Here is a 20,613-nt window from a genome sequence, read left to right on the forward strand (position 1 = left end):
GCTGCAGCACGTGCGTTCTTATTATTGTATTTATTTGTGCACGTTGGTTGTCCCTAATTTTCTAAGCTACATTTTTTTTTTAATTCATCCGGATTTTTTTTATTTTCATCAAATATTTGAGAAAAAGGTAGGCTATGCACGCACATGATACTGGCGCGCGGGGAAATTTTCTAAATTATTACGTTTAAAAAATGATTTTCTATTGAAGTTCAATGATGTTATGAATTTCCAAAATGACTCAAAAATATCATCATCATATATTACCATGTTTTTAACACATTTATCTACCGTCTTGATATTAAGTCAAAATCAAGAACAAGTAACCTTTTATTTACATCATTAATTAGACAATTGGTTTCCTTGTTTCACACGTGAAAATGAAGTGCCACCAAATTTACACTGCTGTTGACATCTTTTTTATACTCCGATCAGAAAAAATGTATTTGTTCATTAATAAAATTTACTTTGATTTTTTATAGTGTACTTTTTTTTAGTGCGCAGAGTATAGTGTGTGTGTAATAGTGTTTACTGCATTACACTTCTGTGTACTGCACAGAAAGTAGCAATACTTCATTGATATTACAAAATATCAATGTTATTAAACGAATTAAGAAGGGGAAAATCTGGAGACGTTTAAATATATATTGACGTCGATTTTGAACGAGATGTAAAAAAAATATTGAGCGAATTTCAAAATGTCTTGAAGACATCGCGATAGAGAGATTTACCAGTTAAATAATATTCTTATATTGAGATGAGTTTAAGATTAGAATAAAGGCATTTCCATGCAAGATTTAAAAAAAAAAAAAAAACGTTTTGTAGAGTGATTTATCTTTGTACCGAGTATAATAATTTATAACGATTTACGACTATAAATAATTTTTTCCAATCAGTATGTGTACAGATAACATTTTAAACGATAATGCTGTCTCTGAATCATGTTACTAAATTAAGGAACGTAATTCAGAGAATTATTATTCATTATAATGAACAACTTGATAAATTAATAATGAATGAATAATTTCCAATTCTAACTAATTTGTCTCCGTTGCTCTGACCATCGAAAAATGTACGCGCGAGCGACCATGTTTATTTCCGTAACGCGAACATAACGAGTGGTCTTCGGTTCTCGTTAGTTAACGTTTCACGTAGCGATGACCATAACGAAAATCGCTAGTAACGATGTGAGAAAAATCAACCTTTAGCGATGGTGACGTAAATCTATCCCACAATGCACCGCAAACCCCAAACACGTTTGAAACGCGGGCATAACGACATGAGCGTAATAGACCCCCTGGGCTACTGCACCCAACATGCAAAGAAAACTGTAGCTTCTGATGCATTGCATCTAGCTGGGGACACAGATAGACCACATATAAATAAATAATTGTCAGTATATGAAGAATTGGGGGGAATATAAGCCCAGGGTAAAAGCTTGAAAGACTAAATTGTCTATTACCTTTTTTTGAGCTGCTCATACGTCGGAGGGTCGCCAAAAACATATCTTGCACGCAGGGCCGGATCGAGACCTTTTTTGAAGTGTAAGTGAATAATATTTAGCGCCCCCCCCCCCACACACCTCAATGATAATAAAAGTGTGGAAAATTGTTAATGAAAAAAAATTATAACAATTACAATTTTTTCAATATCTGTAGCTTCCCCAAGAATATTAACGATCGGTGGCAAAACTATATCAAATAAGTATTGATGAGTATAAAACGATTCTAATTTTAATAATTATGTGAGAAATTTTTATTAAATACACACCACTAACAAGGAAGGCCTCCTGGCTGTCATTCGCTGAATTTTATGGAAATTAATAAGGTAAATGTATATCAAATAAGGTAAATGTATATCAAATAAGTAAGGTACATCAAAAATTTTATTTTGATAATTACAATTGAAACATACGTCGAAACTTCTTGTTTCTGTGGTTACTCCAACATTCATGTTATAAAAAACTTTTCTGGTCTTCAGTTTGGCAAAATTTCTTATTATTGCATCTGTATCTACTTCGTTGAGAATGTCATTTTTAATGGACATCAAAGCTAGTCTATTCAATCGTTCTTGACTTGTAGTTGATCTTAAATGAGTCTTTATTAATTTTAAATTTGAAAAACTACGTTCGCCACTGGCCACTGACATTGGAAAAGTGAGCAGTATTCTTAAGTTTACAAAAACCTTCGGAAATGAATCCACATATCCATTTTTCGTGATGAAAGATAAGGCTTTGGCTGGAGAGGTACATACTTGCAAATATTTGGAGTTCGTTGAAGGGAATCATTTTCATCAATGCTATGATCCTCTGTATAGCTTAACACAATTTCAAGATTCGACATGCTTTCTTCAAATCCTCTTCATCCCATGCTCGCAGATTTTCTATTTGATATAGAAATTCGAATCTTTTGCTGTGGTTTTCCATAAGATGCAACCTTCCTTTCAGTGATATGATCGCTTTGTCAAGCGCAACATAAAAAAAGTTCACTTTGAGAGATCTTTTCTCTGCTCCAATATGTTCGTCCTCACTTTCATAAGAGAATTGCTTTTTTATGTCCCTTGGGCGCACTTTTGTCTGCAAGCACTGTTGCGTCTGTAATTAAAGAAGCTGACACAACAGCACAACTCAGAATGGCAGGCGAAGACCCCCGTGACAACACAACCAAAACTCATCATATATGGTGTTCCAAGCAAGACAGCTGACCAACAAGTTATTGACGCCATATCTACCATCGTGCAAGCACCTGGGCAAATCAACATAGATTATAGAATCTCGACCAAGCCTGACACAGCACACGTTGTAGTGGCAGTCCCTGGTAGGGTACTGGAACGCATTTTGCTGGCAAAAAAATCACTTTTCATACACTGGGAAAGTTACCGAGTGCGCGAGTACCTTCAAGTACGACGCTGCAGAAGGTGCCAATCCCACAACCACACAGCAGGCCAGTGCCAGTCAGAAACACCGTATTGTGTCGCCTGCTTCGGTAGGCCCAATACACACACATGTACGGAGGATCGTGTTAAGTGCATCAACTGTTTAATGAGCAATGACGACCACTACACAGAATACTCGACAGGACATAAAGCATCTTCCCCGGCGTGTCATTGCTATAGGGCCTTAACCGAACGGCTGAGGAAGAAAATAAACGACAAACTATTCTTTTAATAGTTTAAATAAAAAATACCCTTAGCACAATAGTTAATCAATATATTTATAAAACTAAATCCTGAATCTAAAAAATTAGCTCAAGTAAAATTCCATATCTCATGTCCTATCTCTTTCCTACACAATTAATTAATAAATCTAGCATTAAACTAATCCAACTAAATTGCGGCCACACGAAAGCGGCCATGCATAAACTTCCAATAATCTCAAATAAATACCAAATCGATATATTCCTCATACAGGAGCCCTACATGTACAATAAAAGATGCCCAATATAACAAAATTATGGTCGGTCTGGCTCGCAAAAGAAAATAAATCCGCGATAATCTGTCCTAACCAAAATATAAAACCAATTTTAATTGAGACCCTTAATCACACCGTAGCCATTAAAATTTCTTCCGGCAACAAGCCTCTTACTTTGATCTCAGCCTACGCCCCTCCCCATGGTGACCTGAAAGAAACACTCGCTGAAATTGCAATTATCCTCGATGCAATCAAACGGGAACAAGCACTGATCGGATCTGATCTAAACGGGCAAAATCCGCTATGGAACTATCCGAGGCTTAACAGTAGAGGCAAAGAGATAGAGCAATTCATTGGTGGACATGACCTTTTCTCCATCACTCAAACTCTGATCCACCATCATATGGTCACGGCGACAAAAAGGCTGGCCAGACCTAACTTTCTCAACAAATACAGAAATAGTGCAATGTCTAAATAGAAATACAGACTTCTCAACCAGCCTTCATAAATACATTCTGATAGAGTTCAACATCTCCGCTAACGCTATCTCACTCACAAGGTTCAAAAGTAAATTTGGTCTCTCTATACTTAATAAGCATCTCAGGGACATTCCCAAATTAATTACTTTAATTAATAATTGCCACACCTCAGAGGATCTCAACGCCCAAACTGAAGTGTTGGAAAACTTAATTTTCCAGGTTTGCCATAAATCTCTCAAAAATAAAACATCCAAACTCAATATCAAAACTTCCTGGTGAACCCCGCCAGGTAAATGCAGCGGAAAATAAACTCAAAGCCCTACAGCTTAGAACACAAAAAAGCCTCCCCAAATGAAAAACCCAGACTTTTTTAATTTTTAAACGTGAAAGAGCAAAATTTTATAAACTAATTCGTAAATCAAGAAGAGAAACCTTCGGAGACTTCTATAACAAAGCTTCTAATCCTTATGGTATAAACAATATAAAACAGTAATATCTAAAAGCATCGTCCCCTCCCAGCTTTTCAAACTTCTTGGAGAAGATGCACAAGGAACCCACAAAGAGATTTCGCTAATATAATTCTGGAAAAACTCTTTCCCGCACCAGCAAACACGTTCTCCGCACAGAGCACGAACACTACGACATCGTCGAACAATGACCCTCCATTCAATCCGGCCGAGGTGGATAGGATTATAAAACTTATCCCCACGAACAAAGCCCCTGGCCCTTACAGTATTGACGGCCCGATAATCAAACATGTACACAAACAATACCCAACTCTTTTCCACACGCTTTTCAACAAATGCCTCGAACTAGAAACATTCCCCAACATCCTTAAGATATAGGGCAAGTAATACTCTTTCAAAAACCAGATAAAACCCAGACGTAATCGACTCCTATCGCCAAATAACCCTTTTCCCGGAGGTAAATGTCTAGAAAAACTTTTGACTCAAAGACTCAACTTCTACTTCGAAGCCCAAAACTATAACCTTCAAGTCGACCTTAGGTCAGGCCATTCCATAGAATAGACGATGCCCTCAACCTAATACTCTCTGAAATTAACGAATTCAAGAGCAAAGAATTTTATGTTGCTTTTATAAGAATCGATATTAAAGGAGCTTTTAACAAACTGACCTATTCCTCAATCAACCAAGAACTGTCCAAAGCTCCTCTCCCTAACAACATTAAATCAATGTTTTCGGACCTCCTAGCAAATAGACGTGTCTTAATCACAACTCTGGAAGGCCTGGCGGTTAGAAAACAGGATATTGGCTGTCCACAGGGTTCGTGTAGTGGGCCAGCTTTGTGGAATCTTGTGGCCAATCAAGCCCTAAAAATCCCCCTCCCGGAAGATGCCCATATCCAAGCCTTCGCTGATGACTATGTCTTTGTGATAGGATCAGTTAATGTATCACAGCTAACGACAAAGGCAACTAAAATCCTTAACGATTTTTCGAATTAGCTAGAACATAACTTCAAAATCTCAACAGAAAAAACACAATTTCTCGGTTTCACAAAAAAAAAAATCCCCCTAAGATTAAAATTAATGGTAAAAATATTAAATGTGTAAACAATCTCAAATATTTAGGCGTAACCATCCAAAAAATCCTCGTCTTGGAAGCACACATCAACGAACGAAAATTAAAAGCGACTGGCTTCTATTTTAAACTAAAATAGCAGGCAAATCCTAGGGCATCTCACAAAGCATTAGGAACAAGCAAGACGGTAGTCGAGAGATTCTTGGCCCATGGTACCTCAGCTTGGTATAAGCATCCAACCAAAAAACACAACAGGCCCTAGATAGCGCACAGAGGAAATTTTTTTTAACGATACGACACAACAGCCACACTCGAACTACAGGTGATCACAGGCAACTGCCCACTACACCTAAAGCTCCAAATGGAAGCAGTCTACACAAACGCAGTTAGGTTTAGGAAGAACATTCAACCAGAACTTCTAGACTTTGACCCCAATAACTTTGAAGCACGGGAGTAAGACTGGCACCACCACCCCTCGTGCTCAACTATCCCCCAATCAAATTTCGATTAACAGCATAAAACTAGCGATTAACGATATAAAACTAGCAAACACCCACATATACACAGATATCTCGAAAACCTATGAAGGGGTCGGGGCAGCCTATTGTGATATATTCATGCATTCTAATATAAAATAATGTCCGGGGTGGGCAAAAAGTCCGTAGAAACTATAAAAATAAATAAAACCCAGAAAAATAACCGAAATAAAAAACGGTTCCCATACAAACAATACAGAAAAGTAAACGTGGCACAAGCGGCGCTAGATAAAAACAATAGTAACTTTCAAGCAGAATTGTTAGTGATAGAAGCAGCAACACAATACGCAACGGGAACAGAAAAACGAGTTTTAATAATAACTGATAGCCGCTCCTCCCTTCAAGCACTTCTAGATCCAACAAATAGAAACACAATAGTACGTGTATTGAGGCGGCGTTTATTAAATAACCCAAAAATTTTCCTAGGTTGGACCAAGGCCCATGTAGGTAATCTTGGAAACGAGAGAGCAGACTCTCTAGCCAAGGCTACCATCAACTGTGACAATAAACTTGATAACCCTTTCCCATTAACGCTCCTGAAGCGACAAATTAAACAAGCAACCCTCCAAAAATGTCAGCAAATTTGGGACCAAAGAACAACAGCTAGGAAAGTGCACAAAATTGTCCCTCAAGTCACATACAATACACTAAACTGGAATAGGGAGGTGACTATCTTTATAACAGGATACGGCCCATTCCCTATATATCTACACGAACGGAAACGCCGCCGAACGAATGTGCCTGCGGTATGGTGGGTACTCCAATTCACTATGCCACAGAGTGCAAATTTACAAAACAGCTACACATGTACAAATATTCCGAAAACAATGCTTCACTCAAATAATCAAAAACAAAAACACACAGCAGCAAAGATTACAAGCCTTGTCAAATATATACGTGCCAACAAAAAACAAAAAATCTGTGTTCCACTAGATTTACGAAATATTTTTTTTTAAGTTTTGCAAGGATAAGGGGAAAACAGAAATAGATAAAAAATAATGTGCCACTACTAATAACATAACCATTACATGTACAAGATATAGCATGTACTAACGGGACCCGAACAAGAATTTTTACGAACGAATGGTTTCATAATAACCATTGCATGTAGTTTTTATTTTATATATATATATATATATATATATATATATATATTTCTTTTTTTTCTTTAATAAATATAACCAGCCAGAGGGAGTCAACCAAAACAACAAGACCGAAGCTAACCCTTAGCTAATTCTCTCTCCAGACAATCCCTCGTTTAAACTAATCCCACATTGCTCACCAAAACAGGTTTAGAACGAGACGATTCGGCCTAGCAGATATATATATATATATATACACACACACACACACACACACACATGCAGTATATGTGTATTTCTCTTTCCTCTATTCAAGTTCTTCATGCATTTCACGTCCACAACACACGTGCGTACTCATATTGTCATATTGATGTTGCTCACAGAATAAGGTGCTAAGCGAGATGGCACGGGTGATCCCTAATTGTATATATTCCCCCACAAACAATATTTCTATTTTATATATTTTCATCAAATAAACCGGAGAGAGTGAACTCAACCCAATAAAACTGATGGCTGCTAGTCCACAAGTTATCAAACCCATTTGCTCACCAATAAGGTGATAAGCGAGATGACTCGCTCCGATGGATATTTCATATTTCACAATAAAATCTCATTTCGTATGTTTTTTTTTTTTTTTTTGTATCCTGTGTATATAACATGACAAGTGAGACAACAGATGAGATGGCATGTGGGGGGCCCCCTCCAATTGCTTTTAAAATATACCTCCATCCTAATATGTGTACATTCATCCGTCTTAAACCCAGTAACTTTTCAACTCCCAACCCCATCTCGTCTGAAATCACCACAAAATTTGTTAATCGCGACAGTACCCAATTGTCCGGAGAAAATGTTGTAAATTTTTTTTTTTACACAAAATAAAGTGTTCCGGACTTTGCCACGAAGCTGGGCTGGAAGAGATCTCGGCAATGGGATAAATTCAGTGGCAAAGTTCTGACGTTCATTCATGTTGCGTCTGTAATAACACCATTGACTCCATCATCAGGCCTCTTGTTTTCAAGAAACCCTTGGACGCCTTTTTTGAAGAGATTCATTGAACTTTGTAGATCACAGGTGACATTCTGTAACATTTTACTAACCGTGTTTATTTTAAACAGTACATTATCTCATGCCAGGTTACTAAACAGCGAAGGAACTTGAAACTCTAGTTTTCGAGCAATTCCCAAAGGGGTCATTCAAGTATTACGTCAGCATCGAGGGGGGGAGGGAGGGGGTTTCGGATTTGCTGACTTTTGATGACGGGGGGAGGGGGGTTTGAAGGTTGCTTACGTCATCAACCATCCCTTTCTGAAGATATGAGATATTCTAAGCTGCTGACGAAATTTTGCTGACAGGGGGAAGGGGGGGTCAGTGTTTTGCTGACTTTTGCTGGCAAGGGGAGGGAGGGGGTCAAAAATGGCTGAAAATCTGCTTACGTAATACTTTAATGGCCCCAAAGCAGTGTTTTTGCCAAAAGCGTCAATTTTTTTTTTATCTTGGGAGGCTTCATACAGAGCATCATAAATTTGCGCAGGATAGCAAGGCTTGACTGTCTTTCCGCAACTATGTTTCTACGTATTTACTGTCGAGAATCTACAGAAGAATTTCTCATATATATGTATATATGAATACAGATGTTTCTCCGCCCCGCTCTTTTTTGTCAATAGTGTATTTAGAGTAAGTTTTTGGCCGAGCCACCCATCTTTCTTTCTCTGATCCTTTCAGTCATCCATCGTTTTTTCCCCTGTACTTTACTAAAAAACCATGTCTAGGCACCATAGAAATGTAATACCTCCTGGAATAACAATACACATAAGGATACAACAATTATTAACGAGTAACCTGCATATGTTCATGAATGTCTGTTTCTTTCAAAGATGACAGCAGTATCAATAGCCTGAAAATGAACCTGGTATGCCTTAAAATAACATAGACACCGAAAATTATTTTCGGTTAAAATAACTGTGTTGAGCTAGCAATAATCTGCTCGTTTGCTACGTGATCCCGAGAACGGGAAAATACTCTGGGGCATTTCAGGTGCGGGATCCCGGTAGAGAAACCTAGCGAGGAACGAGATTATGGCCGTGGCGTAAGCGCCAGTCTGCCAGTAGATGGACGAGTCTATTTTTGGGGAAAAAGGGGGTATCCGTTCAATGTTCTATCGCTCTCGGCTCAGTTCATCACGTTTGGCGCCAAATGGACCGATGTTATATCGCCACCGTAAATTCGCAAAAATTCGACCTTGTTGTCTTTATTGGTATATTGTAGTGATATTTTCTCTGAAAATATTCACCTTTGAAACAAAACCTACAAAATCGCGCCCTTCAGTTGGCACCCCTGCGACAACGTAGTTCGCAGGATTCAAGATCCGGCCCTGCTTGCACGGGTGAGAATTTTGTCTCGAGCTGCTCCTGCTCTCTTAAGAGTATTATTGTAATTTACAATAATACTCTTAAGAGAGCTACTATTATACAATAATAGTAGCTTATACTTACTATTTACAATAATAATTACAATATTACAAAATACTATTTTCTTAATTTTTATCGCTCGCTATTTTGTGTAAGCTCTGCCTTCTCATGATAAATATGATTGCGAAACAATATACATGGAAAAAAAATCTAGCTATGATGTAAATAGTATGTTATGTACTTACTTTATCTTTGAAGTATTCCATCATTCCAACACCAGTTGCCACACAATGTATGAGTATCAAGCCCAAAACTCTGGAAGAATGCGCCAGCTAAAACCAGAAATATACTGTATATATAATCTAGAATTTGTTGATATAGTTTAAAAACCTTCACAAGGGGCCGGGACGGGGGGGGGGGGGCCAACTGCCCGGGCGGAAAAATTTAGGGGGTTGCAGATTTAGGTGGGAACAAAGAACGCCGTTATAAAATCATCGAGTTTTAAAGTTGTGGGGAGGCAAAATCATGTTTGCCCCGGGTGGCAAAAATCCTAGTTACGGCTCTGCCTTTTGACAACAAAGTTTGCGATCTGGCTTCTTTTTCAAGTACCATTTTTAGTTCTCACCATGTCAGTATGTGATCTTTTGACGTAAATTTCAGACCTTGCATATTGGTGTGAATATTTTATAGTTTCAAATTTTCTTTATACATAGGTTTGACAAACTTCTAACCCAGTTTTTTGAGCACATTTTCTGTATATTTTTCTATTATTTGTATCCGATAGCAGTTTTTTTGCACGTTTGATTTTTTTCGAAAATTTAAATTTTTATTCTAATGTTCAGACCAGCGTTAGGGGCTGAGAAGATTGTTTTACCGGTTAAACCTTACCTTTCATCAGAAATGTCTCCATTGTTTGACCAAATGAAAGGATGATTCCCTTTGACGATGACCCAAGCATTGCTTTCGTTAGAATAGTTTTGTTTTGACATTTCTGATGTTTTGTTTTTGGCATATAATTCTTTAAAATTTATTTCTTATATTCATCAGCTGGCCATTGTGGATAGTCACCGATTTATCACGTTTGCCGTAACATATACATCTATATATAAATATTTATACAGTCTACTGTACATCGCTTATTCATATTTATTAATCACTTAATTACACTTACCGCAAACCTCACCAGTATATTTGCTCCAGCCCCTTCACCAAACCCAACAACTAATTTGACTCTGTAAAGCAATGAGAAAAATGAAACTTTTTTATTACTTTAACTTATTTAAAAGTATATATTTGTCACATTAAAAAAATTTTGATCTGAAATTAAGAAGCATCAATGCCATTTACTAATGTGTTTATCTACAATGCATTGTGTTTATTTCTATCCAGTCAATGTTATTTATCTAATGTGTTATTATGTTGGGCAGTTTCATTTTGAGTCAGAGGGTCTATTATGATTTTTTTTATGTGTCACTCTCTCTCTCTCAAAATTCACCGAAAAATGATTTTTATAAAATGAAAAATCCTAAAAAAACTTTCAAAAAAATGTCAGTACTGTGATATACACGAGTGCACTTGTAAATTTATTTTTCCCATAGAACTTACTTTAGGTGATCCAGGACTGCTACTAGTTCTTCTCCGAGAACTTGTATGGTTGGGAAAACAAACCTATAAAATAAAATGAGTATTTCATACAGATGATCGTGATCAAAATAATAGGACTTAAATTTTTTTTGTTATATTTAAATTAGAAGATTTAAAAAAAAAGACATCAGAGGTAATAACGAAGGACAAAAAAAAAGATACGCACTCATTAGAAAAGTCAGTTGCATGATCTTCCTGTCCAGGCACATCTACGTGTATGAATACTGATCTTTGCTTTATTTCAGACATAGATGGGTGACTCACAAAATCATGAAAAGAGGAATCTGAAAATTGATTTTCGTATTATTTTGATTGTTATGATAAGAATTGAATAATTTAATACTTTGAGACCATAACTAAGAAGGTCAGACTTTTGTAATGCACTTATCTTTGCATATAATGTACGGGTTGAACCAAAAGTCACCGGAGTTTTCAAAACTTCAAAGACAAAAACTGAACAAATCGTTGTACGTGTGTGTGGTTTACTCTGAAATTCTTGTCATGAATTAGGATTTTTTTTGGCAAAAAAAAGAACTCGGGCCAAACTTTTGCCTATATACAGTTTCACCAAATACAGTTTGGTGGATAAAGATCCGCCGTAATGTCTCAGATGGCAGAAATTGACACATAAAAGGTGATATGTGACATGGAACATTCTCATGATGCAGGATGAAACCGTTTGTCCATTTCTTAGGTCGTTTTCCACACATCATTTCTCAAACATCGTTTCTTCAACTAAGGCAGTATTTCTCAAAATATGCTTCGCGGCTCCTAACGGTGCCGCCAACCTTTGTCAGGGGCGTCGCGGCGAACTGAAGATATTGATTTGTGTGCTTAGTTATGCTATGAAGTGGTTGTTTTATGATTAAAAATATCTATTAAACTACTATGGGGAGCCGCAGGTGAATCATGAATTGGACAAGGGAGCCGCGGCTGATAATGTTTGAGAACCACCTAACTAAGGTATGACGTATTACATGCTCATAGAAGTTTCCTGCGTACCCCCTCAGATTGTGCTCGGTAGCAATATTCGCTGTACTTTTTGTTCACCTCTTGCATATAAGTTTTCTTGTCTAAATTTAAGCAGTTATATAAAAAGTCGACGAGATGGAAACATCAGAGGAAAAATAAAGATTTATAAGTGAGTGATCTACTTACGATTGCTTCCAATGTCATGAACCGTCAAAAAAATAGCCTTTTTCTCAGCATTGTCAAGATCACCCTGAAAATATAAGAAAAATGTTTCCATCCGTTATTCATTCATTCCAACATGAGAGGAGGTACATTGTGTCATGGAGGAAAATGCTTTCCTTTCCCCTCCCACCCCCCCCCCCAACATCTCTGCTTAAGTATTCCAAGACATAATTGTGTCTTTTCGAAAAAATAAAATTGTGCATATTGAAATTGGCATTTTATCATATGATTAACTGACGCCCAATATGCAGGGTGCATAGCAAACAAGGTGTATGACGTTTTACTGGTGGACCGTTGATAATACAGGTATACTTCCAATTAGAAAAAGTTTCCAAATAACTCAGATATATCATTCATGTTTCAAGGGTTGTATAGTTATTAAAATAAAAAAGTTAACTTTTTATACGGTCCCCGTGTGCCCCATGAACCGTCAAAAAAATAGCCTTCTTTTCAGCATTGCACAAATGAAAGTTGTGAAAATTAGAAAGTTGTTGCCCTGTCTCTCTTGATGCGAACAAAAATAAATTCCACGTTTCTAAGTGAAATATTCACTGAATTATTCGAATTCGAAAAACGGAGGAAAGTTGGGAAAAAAACAGCTGTAAATGCGGAAAAACCGTTTTAGCCGCATTTAACGCGGTTTTCTGTTAGCATCAAGAGAGGCGGGGCAACAATTTCTTAATTGGGTTTTGGGCATACGGGAATTGCATAAAAAGCTAATTTTTTATTTTAATAACTATACAACCCCTTGAAACATGAATGTCATATCTGAGTACTACACGTTATTTGAAAAAAAATTTCTAATTGGAAGTATGCCTTTAGAATCAACGGTTCGCCAGTAAAATGCCATACTCCCTGTTTGCTATGCACCCCGTATAACAAATAGCTTATATTTCAGTTTCTGAGTATGAAGCGATAATAATTTTAATCTAATTATTTACTATGAAGATTGATTCACTTCGATCACAATAATGAAGATATAGCCTACGCGCGAGTATACTACAGTACAGTACCGTTGCTGGTTGGCAATCAGCTTCCACCAGGAACCTCTGATCGGTGCTAGAGTTGATTCAAGTGATCTTCACTATCAGCCTGACCGTAGACAATTAGTTTTTAGTGCAATTCCAGCCGTGATGGTGAAACTGCACCAGAATTTCTGTTTTTCGATTTGGTAAGTAAATTTTTCTTATTTCAATAATTTTTTCTGTGATAAACATATGAGGGGGAGATATTGTTATTCCCGTTGGCGCAGTTGTTATTCCTTGAAACGTGCAACCAAGCATTTGATTTTGGTGTATTAGGTTCTACAATTTGAGATGCCTGGTCACGTATGCTGCCACATTTATTTGAAAATCCTGTTTGAGGTTGGTTGGCTAACTTATAGTGGGTCAGGTTGGCCATGTGCCAGCCAACCGAAGTGCCGAATTTCTCCAGATGAAATAAGAACAGTGAATGTAGGCTCTGGAGAGGTCGCTGAGCAAAGTGTCGTCATCTTGCAAGCTACCCCAAGTGCTTAGTCATCAAATGCAGTGTGACCTTCAAGCAGCAATGTTTCCGTCATTTTCCCAGAAAAATTACTACCACTTCCGAAGGCACCAGCCAGAAAAGAATCAAACAGGGGTAAAAAGAAAAGAAAATCTGAAATCCCGACTGACCGTCCAATAAAAAAATGCTGAGGGAAGATAAAGAAGAAGCAAAGGAGAAAAAAATGGAACTCCAGAAAGGTAGCAAACCAAAGATGAAGAATCGACAGCCAGAAAAAGTGTAAACCAAAAAATTGGAATTTTTCAGAACTTCCACCATTTTTTATATCGTTTCAAATTTTTACATTTTAAAAAATCTGTTGTGATGACTTTCTTTTATTTCTCTCTCTCAGTGTTTTTCTCAGAAGTAGTTTGACCTGGGGTTCTTAATGTTTTGTGTTTCATGGGCAATTTCTGCCAAAATAAATGAAATGAAGAAAAAGGAAAGTCACTCTTTACAAAATAATATTCTATATATGGCAATTTGAAAACAATGAGTTAATTGTTTTCCAAGCTCTCGTACAACACCCGCTTCCTCCGCTGAAGTCTCTCCAAGGACACTCGTTTTTTTGTGTGGAAAATTTATCGCCAACTATTCGCCGCTGCAAAATTCACAGACAATTCACCGCCACGCAATTTACCGAAAGAAAAATTTACCTCTGGGAAAATTTACGGACATGACAAATTCACTACTAAAAAAAAGTTCACTGACAAACAATTCATCTACAAAGTGGCATTGTGAGTGAGGGGATGAATAGGTGAGTGGGTGATCGAGCAGGTGAGCAAATAAGTACGTGAGCGAGGGAGTTGGTGAAGGAGTAAGTGAGCCAGGGAGTTAGTAAGTTAGCAGGTGAGCGAGTTAATGATTGAGTCACTCATACGGTCACTCACTCGGACACTCATACGGTCACTAACTGTGTCACTCACTCACTCAATCACTCACACATTCACCTTCAAGCAGCATCGACACAACAACAGTTGACAGCAGTTCGTCACCAGTGTGACGAACTGTTGTCGGAGAATTTTCCTATTGGTGATTTTTCCGTCTGTAAATTATTGCGGTGAATTTTCCGTAAATTGAGGACCTCTGGTAAAGCACCACTGCTTTCGACTAAGTAAATTACCTTTTTGGCTCTTTCAACGTGAATAGGAGTTTACTTTTTTGAAGAAAAATAATCACAAGTAATGGGAACAGAAGAGACAGAACATTGGAGGGGAAGGGCAAAACCCCCGGGTTGCAAATTTATGGGCGCAAAACAAAAACAACATAACAGAAAAAAGTAATTTTCTTCACATAACAAAACAAAGTTTATGAAATGTGAAGTTTCACGGGGAGGAGGTACCCCATCAGACAAAATTTCTACCGACGAGGGGGGGAGGACATCATGATTTCGGAGATGCTTCGGTGGGGCATGGACTAAAAAAGGTGGGAAACCACTGGGCTAGATCAGTTTCCCAAACTTTTTGTTCCACCCCCCCCCCTTCTTGAGAATTTTTTTTGATTTCTCTGATTACCCTCAGCTCAAGCAAACCCTTACGATCCCAGGTTACACCCGTAGCTTGTATTGTCTCCAGGACCATAATATCTCTGGATATTACTACTATCTCTTATACTTATTATCTCTGAGAACGACCAAGATGGACTTATTCCGTTGCAAACATGCCGTCAACATCAAAGGTTGGGGAGAGTTCAGCAGACAAAATGCCTCCTGAGTTGGAGGAAACTACGAAACTGACCCATCTACATTATATTTTAATGGAGGAAATGAAATTCACACACAACCTATAGCAGGGCTGTCACCAGGTGATTACGTTGTCGTCGTATGCTATGGAAAGAGATACCCTGGAAGAGTTACTATGTTGAATGGAGAGGATGTCCTGGTTACCAACGATAGGGAGAAGGGGGAGGGGGACATACTGGGCTTGGCCCAAAAACAAAGATGAAGTTTGGTATCAATTATCGAATGTGGTCAATAAAGTTCGCACGCTTAAGGTATCCGACTACGTTCGAAAGGCACTTTTCCGTAAAATGGTACTGGAGTGAATTTTAATGCAATTTTTTTATAAAAAGTGTCTGAAAATGGTGAAATTAATAAATTTTGTACCACCTATGTCCTCTTTTTATGTCAAATTTTAAGCAAAATTCGTGTAATATTCGAAACACGATTGCAAAAAATTCTATGAATGGAATGTTTTGTTATTTTTCAGTACATTCAGATAATAATTATGCAGATTATGAACGAAAACTTAAGGGATTGCATGAAATGCTCATAAGTTGCACTTACATCTGTTAATGTACGCGTGAACCTTTTGAAATTTCGCTCTACATATCGCCTATAAAACATCGTAGTTAGACAAACATATATGACTAACCTTTAATTATGTTCATAACCTCAACAGTATAAGTAGCAGAATATCATACTGAAATTTCGTAATGATACAATGAATAGATTTTTAGGAATCATGTTTCAAAACTCAAGTAAAATGTCAAAAAAATTGCGTTCTTCATAAAACCCGTTTAAAGTTTTCATTCTCGTATTACTTGTATGTAAAAACGCAACTTCGATTCTAAGCATATAAATAAAACAAGGCCTGTTTTGGAATTGTAATAAATAGGGCTTTTATAAAAAATAAAAATTTATATTTTGTTCCAAAATGACGGTTTTGACGTAGTCGGATACTTCAAGTTCATGTGTTCCTAATTTTTAACTGTGAAAACGAATACTTAGTGGACACGAAATGTCATTAACTTTGTTACTTACTTGTGATACTAACGTAGTTAGTTTTGAATTGCTGTAATTAACAGTAGGTAGGTGTAGGTAATTGTTACCTTACTCTTCTTAGTTACCTCACTCTTCTTAGTTTTTTCGTAACCTACCTACTAATGACTATATAAAGCTAAGATTTTTTACTTAAGCTTGAAGTATCATTTGTGATCTATATTAGAGAAAGAGAGAGAAGGTTCGAGTGTAAAAAAATTTAAAAAATAGAACAAACAATTTAGTTTAAGGAGGGAAAATATCAAGACTGATTTAAAGACCGAATTTACAATGACTGAGATTGCTTGGACGGCCGATTTTTTGGCTGATTTGTTCTACTATATTTAAAAATTTTCTTTGAAGAAAACATTGAAAAAAAAAATGTCGTTTTAGCATTGGTTTATTACCTCTCTCTTATCACAGAGTGGTGTGTCACCCTACCCCGCTAGGGTAGGGCTGGTTGGCCACACTTGACTTGATGACTTTCAAGCACTGAGTCTGTGTGTCAGGTATTCAGGAATGAAAAAAATACCATAATGTAGCCGAATAGATGCAGTTTCCGTAGACACAATCAAAATTGTCATAACTAAACTACACTTGCCTTCAAAAATAATAAACTGGAAACTGTTGCCAACCAGCCTCGGTCTCCCCCTACTATTAAGCTATTACTTGTATAAAGGAATGAGGAAATTTTTCTTCCTAATTTATCAGAAAAACATACTGAAATAACCTGGTGTGTTATGAGATATTTTTGGCTAACTAGAAAACAGACATCAACGGAATGTGAGGTATTATGCTATATACAGGGTGTTCTCCAAAACTTCAAATACATTTAAAAAAAACTGGGCACCACATAATAAGTGCAGAACAAGATTACCTTAACAAGGTCTCTTTGCCGCGATCTCTTACAGCCCGGTTCGGGATACTTCCAGTATTGTCAATATTTCAGACACGGCACGCATAATTCCGAGGTGTTTGTTTAATGGCTTAAACATTTCGAAAATCATGTGAACTCTTTCTTAAGACAGCAATATCTTTATCTTCGAGTGACTGTGAAAGAAGCAGTAATAGCGATATCACCATTGATACTTTTGGACCTGAATTTTGTGTTGTACAATTGGAAATTTTTTTCTTTTTTCTATCATTTTTTATTTCACTCTTAGTCCCAATGAAACATTTTTCCAACAAATGTCAAACATTTTCTGAAAAATAAATTTCAGCGTTGAAATTCTGAAATTATTCCGATTATAATACAATAACTACCTGCTGGAATTTTTGGAAGTTTCAGGATAGTCAGAAATCAGAATGATACGTGCATGTCAACAAAAGGAATAAAACTGAGCTCGCATAATCGATCGCAACGGAAAAATAAACCACTGCAATCTATCGGCAAAGAATGGAATTGCAATATGTCATGCTGATCGGTATCATTCCCTCAAAGAATGAACTGTGAAAGCAAGTCGTTAGTGATTCCAATTAGCATCACCAGGGCAGAAAAAACAATTATAAACAGTACCTCAAAAAAAAATTTTAAAAAGAATAAGTTCTGCATTATAGAACTTACATTTTACATCTGTCTCTTACAGTCTTTTTAATTGACGTCGGTGTGTATGTTTCGGCCTATGCTCGAAGTCTTGACAGCTTGCGAAATGATCGGCCACAAGTTTTACCAAGTCATTTGGACCATGTCCGAATTATACGAAAACTAGACTACTTCAGGCTTCATCCTGCCAATTTGTGAACTGGCCATTCTTCGACATTGACCATGACATACACTGTGTACGTATAACGTGAAACTGAATAAGCTAAAACAATTATTTTGAATAAACCAAAGTTCATGTTATCTAATGAACTAAAAAAAATAGAATTGAACGACAGAGAAAACAAATCCGTCTTATCTCATCAGAGTTGAAACTACCCTGGACTGAGTACTCTTTTACAAGATCTTGATATTTTTAACACTTTTAAATGATACAATTATTTCGATTTTATATTCACGAATGAGGAAATATATCAGTTTTATTTTATTCATTTTATACTTTTTCGCAGAAAATTAAAACGAGCAAGGAAAAAAAGGGAGGCTAGAAATTGAATTTTCTTACTTATGCACGAAAATCATCCAGTATTGAACCAAAATCGAAATCTATCACAGATCGCATTTGTTACTCGCTTACGTTGAATAATTTTGAAATTTTTCCCATACTTTAACATTTGACGAGTCATTTATTAATGTAGCAGCAGCATACACACAAATAAATCTGAAAGAAAAAAGTTTAGCGAGTGTGTTGCCGTATCGTAAAGCAATCGACTAGGAATTTCTTTTATGGTGTACGTGAGAAAATTTTCCGATTCTATCAGGATATTTTCCCGACGGACAGTTTTATTCCTCCTAGAATCGATATATCTGTTACGAATTTGAGTGAGAAAAAAAAAAGATGCTGAGGTAAGATCGAACATTCTTGCAGCAATCGCGAAAAAAAGATTTCCTAACAGGTAACCGTTACTGACTTGGTAAAGCAGTTTGTAAAAACCTCTGGTTTCTGATGTAATTTAGAAATTTCCTGCGTATTCTTCCGTTAACAAAACAACAACATAAACTAGAGACTATTTTATTAGTTTTTACAAAACATAATTTCAATGTTGTTATTGTTATTTTCGCAAAATTGTGGTTAAAAGATTATCGCTTTCACCTCTTCCTCAAACTATATTCATTTCTTTTTTAATTAGAAATTAAATTACAAAACCATGATTGGTGCATGCATAATCACAAAGAAAGAAAATAAGACTCCCCCCCCCCCCTTGTGTACGAAAGTGACCGTTAATACAGAGAACTTGGGAGGAAAATAAAAATAACAGTTTTCTCCTTTATGTTATTACATAGAAATAATTGCTAAATTTAAATCTAGGCTTCGAAGGTCACTTTAAACAACTGTCAAATGAATTACTTTACATACACAAAAAACAAACGGAATAGCCAGATGATTGACTGGGCACAAGTAAATTATATCATGCTATGTTATGATAGGGGAGCGAGTAAACACACATGAAACAACTATTTATTTTCAAAAGAGTATTCTTACCTGAACGTGAACATGAAGAGTTCCACATTTTTGGGTGATTACTTCGATTTTCTGAAAATAATAAAGAATTGCAAAATTCAGATGCAAACTTGAAGATGATATAAAATATACTGTAAATGTCTACATCAAATCACCTTCTACTCTTTGCAGTGTTTGCACCAGCTATATACTTGCTAACTCTCTTCAAAAAAAAGATAGACAAGAAGCTGATTTTTTTAGCGGCTAATTATAAACACAAATAACTGTTTGTCTATTCATTCATTCCAAATTACTTTTATTTCGTTTTTCTCGGATTTTCCTCATAATTGCTGATGTAAAAACTTCATAATTCTTTGTTATGTACAATTGATTTAGAGGAAAAATCTGAGGGAAAAGAAAGTGAAAAAACAAATCTTTCTATCATATTTCCACAAACAGCACACAAGAACGCGATACTTCCTCAAAACTCACTGGAACTTCTTCAAAAATTTAATAAAACTTGGATTCGTTTTTCTTAGTACAGTCAAGCCTCGGTTTACGAACTTAATTCGTTCCTGACTTCTGTTCCTAAAAACTGAATTGTTTGCGAACCGAAACATTTCCCCATAGGAATCAATAATCATGGGACCCCAAAGATTTTTTAGTGTCAATTTTTATAACACTGCTTCACCCTTTAGTGCATAACGTAAAACTAATTCAAAGCATCAATTGGTTTCACTGCCATCACTTTACTGACACTAAAACACTTTCACCGAGAGAGAGACTATCCCAACCATTAAAGATATTGTCCTATACCAGGGCAGAGAAAGACTCCTGTCTTTTTAGTCTCATTCATTTCATCTATTAATCTCAGTGTCAAAACCCTCGAAATTTTTTCTGCCTGCAAAGCAATCTGATCACCATCCCTTCCAAACCGAATTCATGGGTTTTGTCACATGCCCCTGAGCTTTATCAATAAGCACTATAAGCAATTCGAAATCGGCAA

At 36.6% G+C, this 20,613-nt stretch overlaps 1 protein-coding gene across 1 annotated transcript in view; it reads right to left on the reverse strand.

The window, feature by feature from the left end:
• The window catches only part of LOC149080567 (uncharacterized protein ZK1073.1-like), a 59,865-nt gene that overhangs the window by 27,000 nt on the left and 12,252 nt on the right, over positions 1-20,613 (reverse strand). Inside the window, exons 2-7 of the mRNA XM_089239697.1 lie at positions 19,650-19,700; positions 12,252-12,315; positions 11,260-11,377; positions 11,055-11,117; positions 10,621-10,681; positions 9,695-9,781 (exon numbers count right to left, since the gene is read on the reverse strand). Coding sequence (XP_089095823.1) covers positions 9,695-9,781; positions 10,621-10,681; positions 11,055-11,117; positions 11,260-11,377; positions 12,252-12,315; positions 19,650-19,700 — 444 coding nt within the window. The remainder of the gene's footprint in view (positions 1-9,694; positions 9,782-10,620; positions 10,682-11,054; positions 11,118-11,259; positions 11,378-12,251; positions 12,316-19,649; positions 19,701-20,613) is intronic.

This window comes from Pholcus phalangioides, unplaced genomic scaffold, assembly GCF_987345545.1.
Source record: "Pholcus phalangioides strain wild (caught in Gottingen) unplaced genomic scaffold, Ppha-v1.0 ptg000011l_1, whole genome shotgun sequence".
In the NCBI taxonomy this organism is placed as follows: Eukaryota; Metazoa; Arthropoda; class Arachnida; order Araneae; family Pholcidae; genus Pholcus; species Pholcus phalangioides.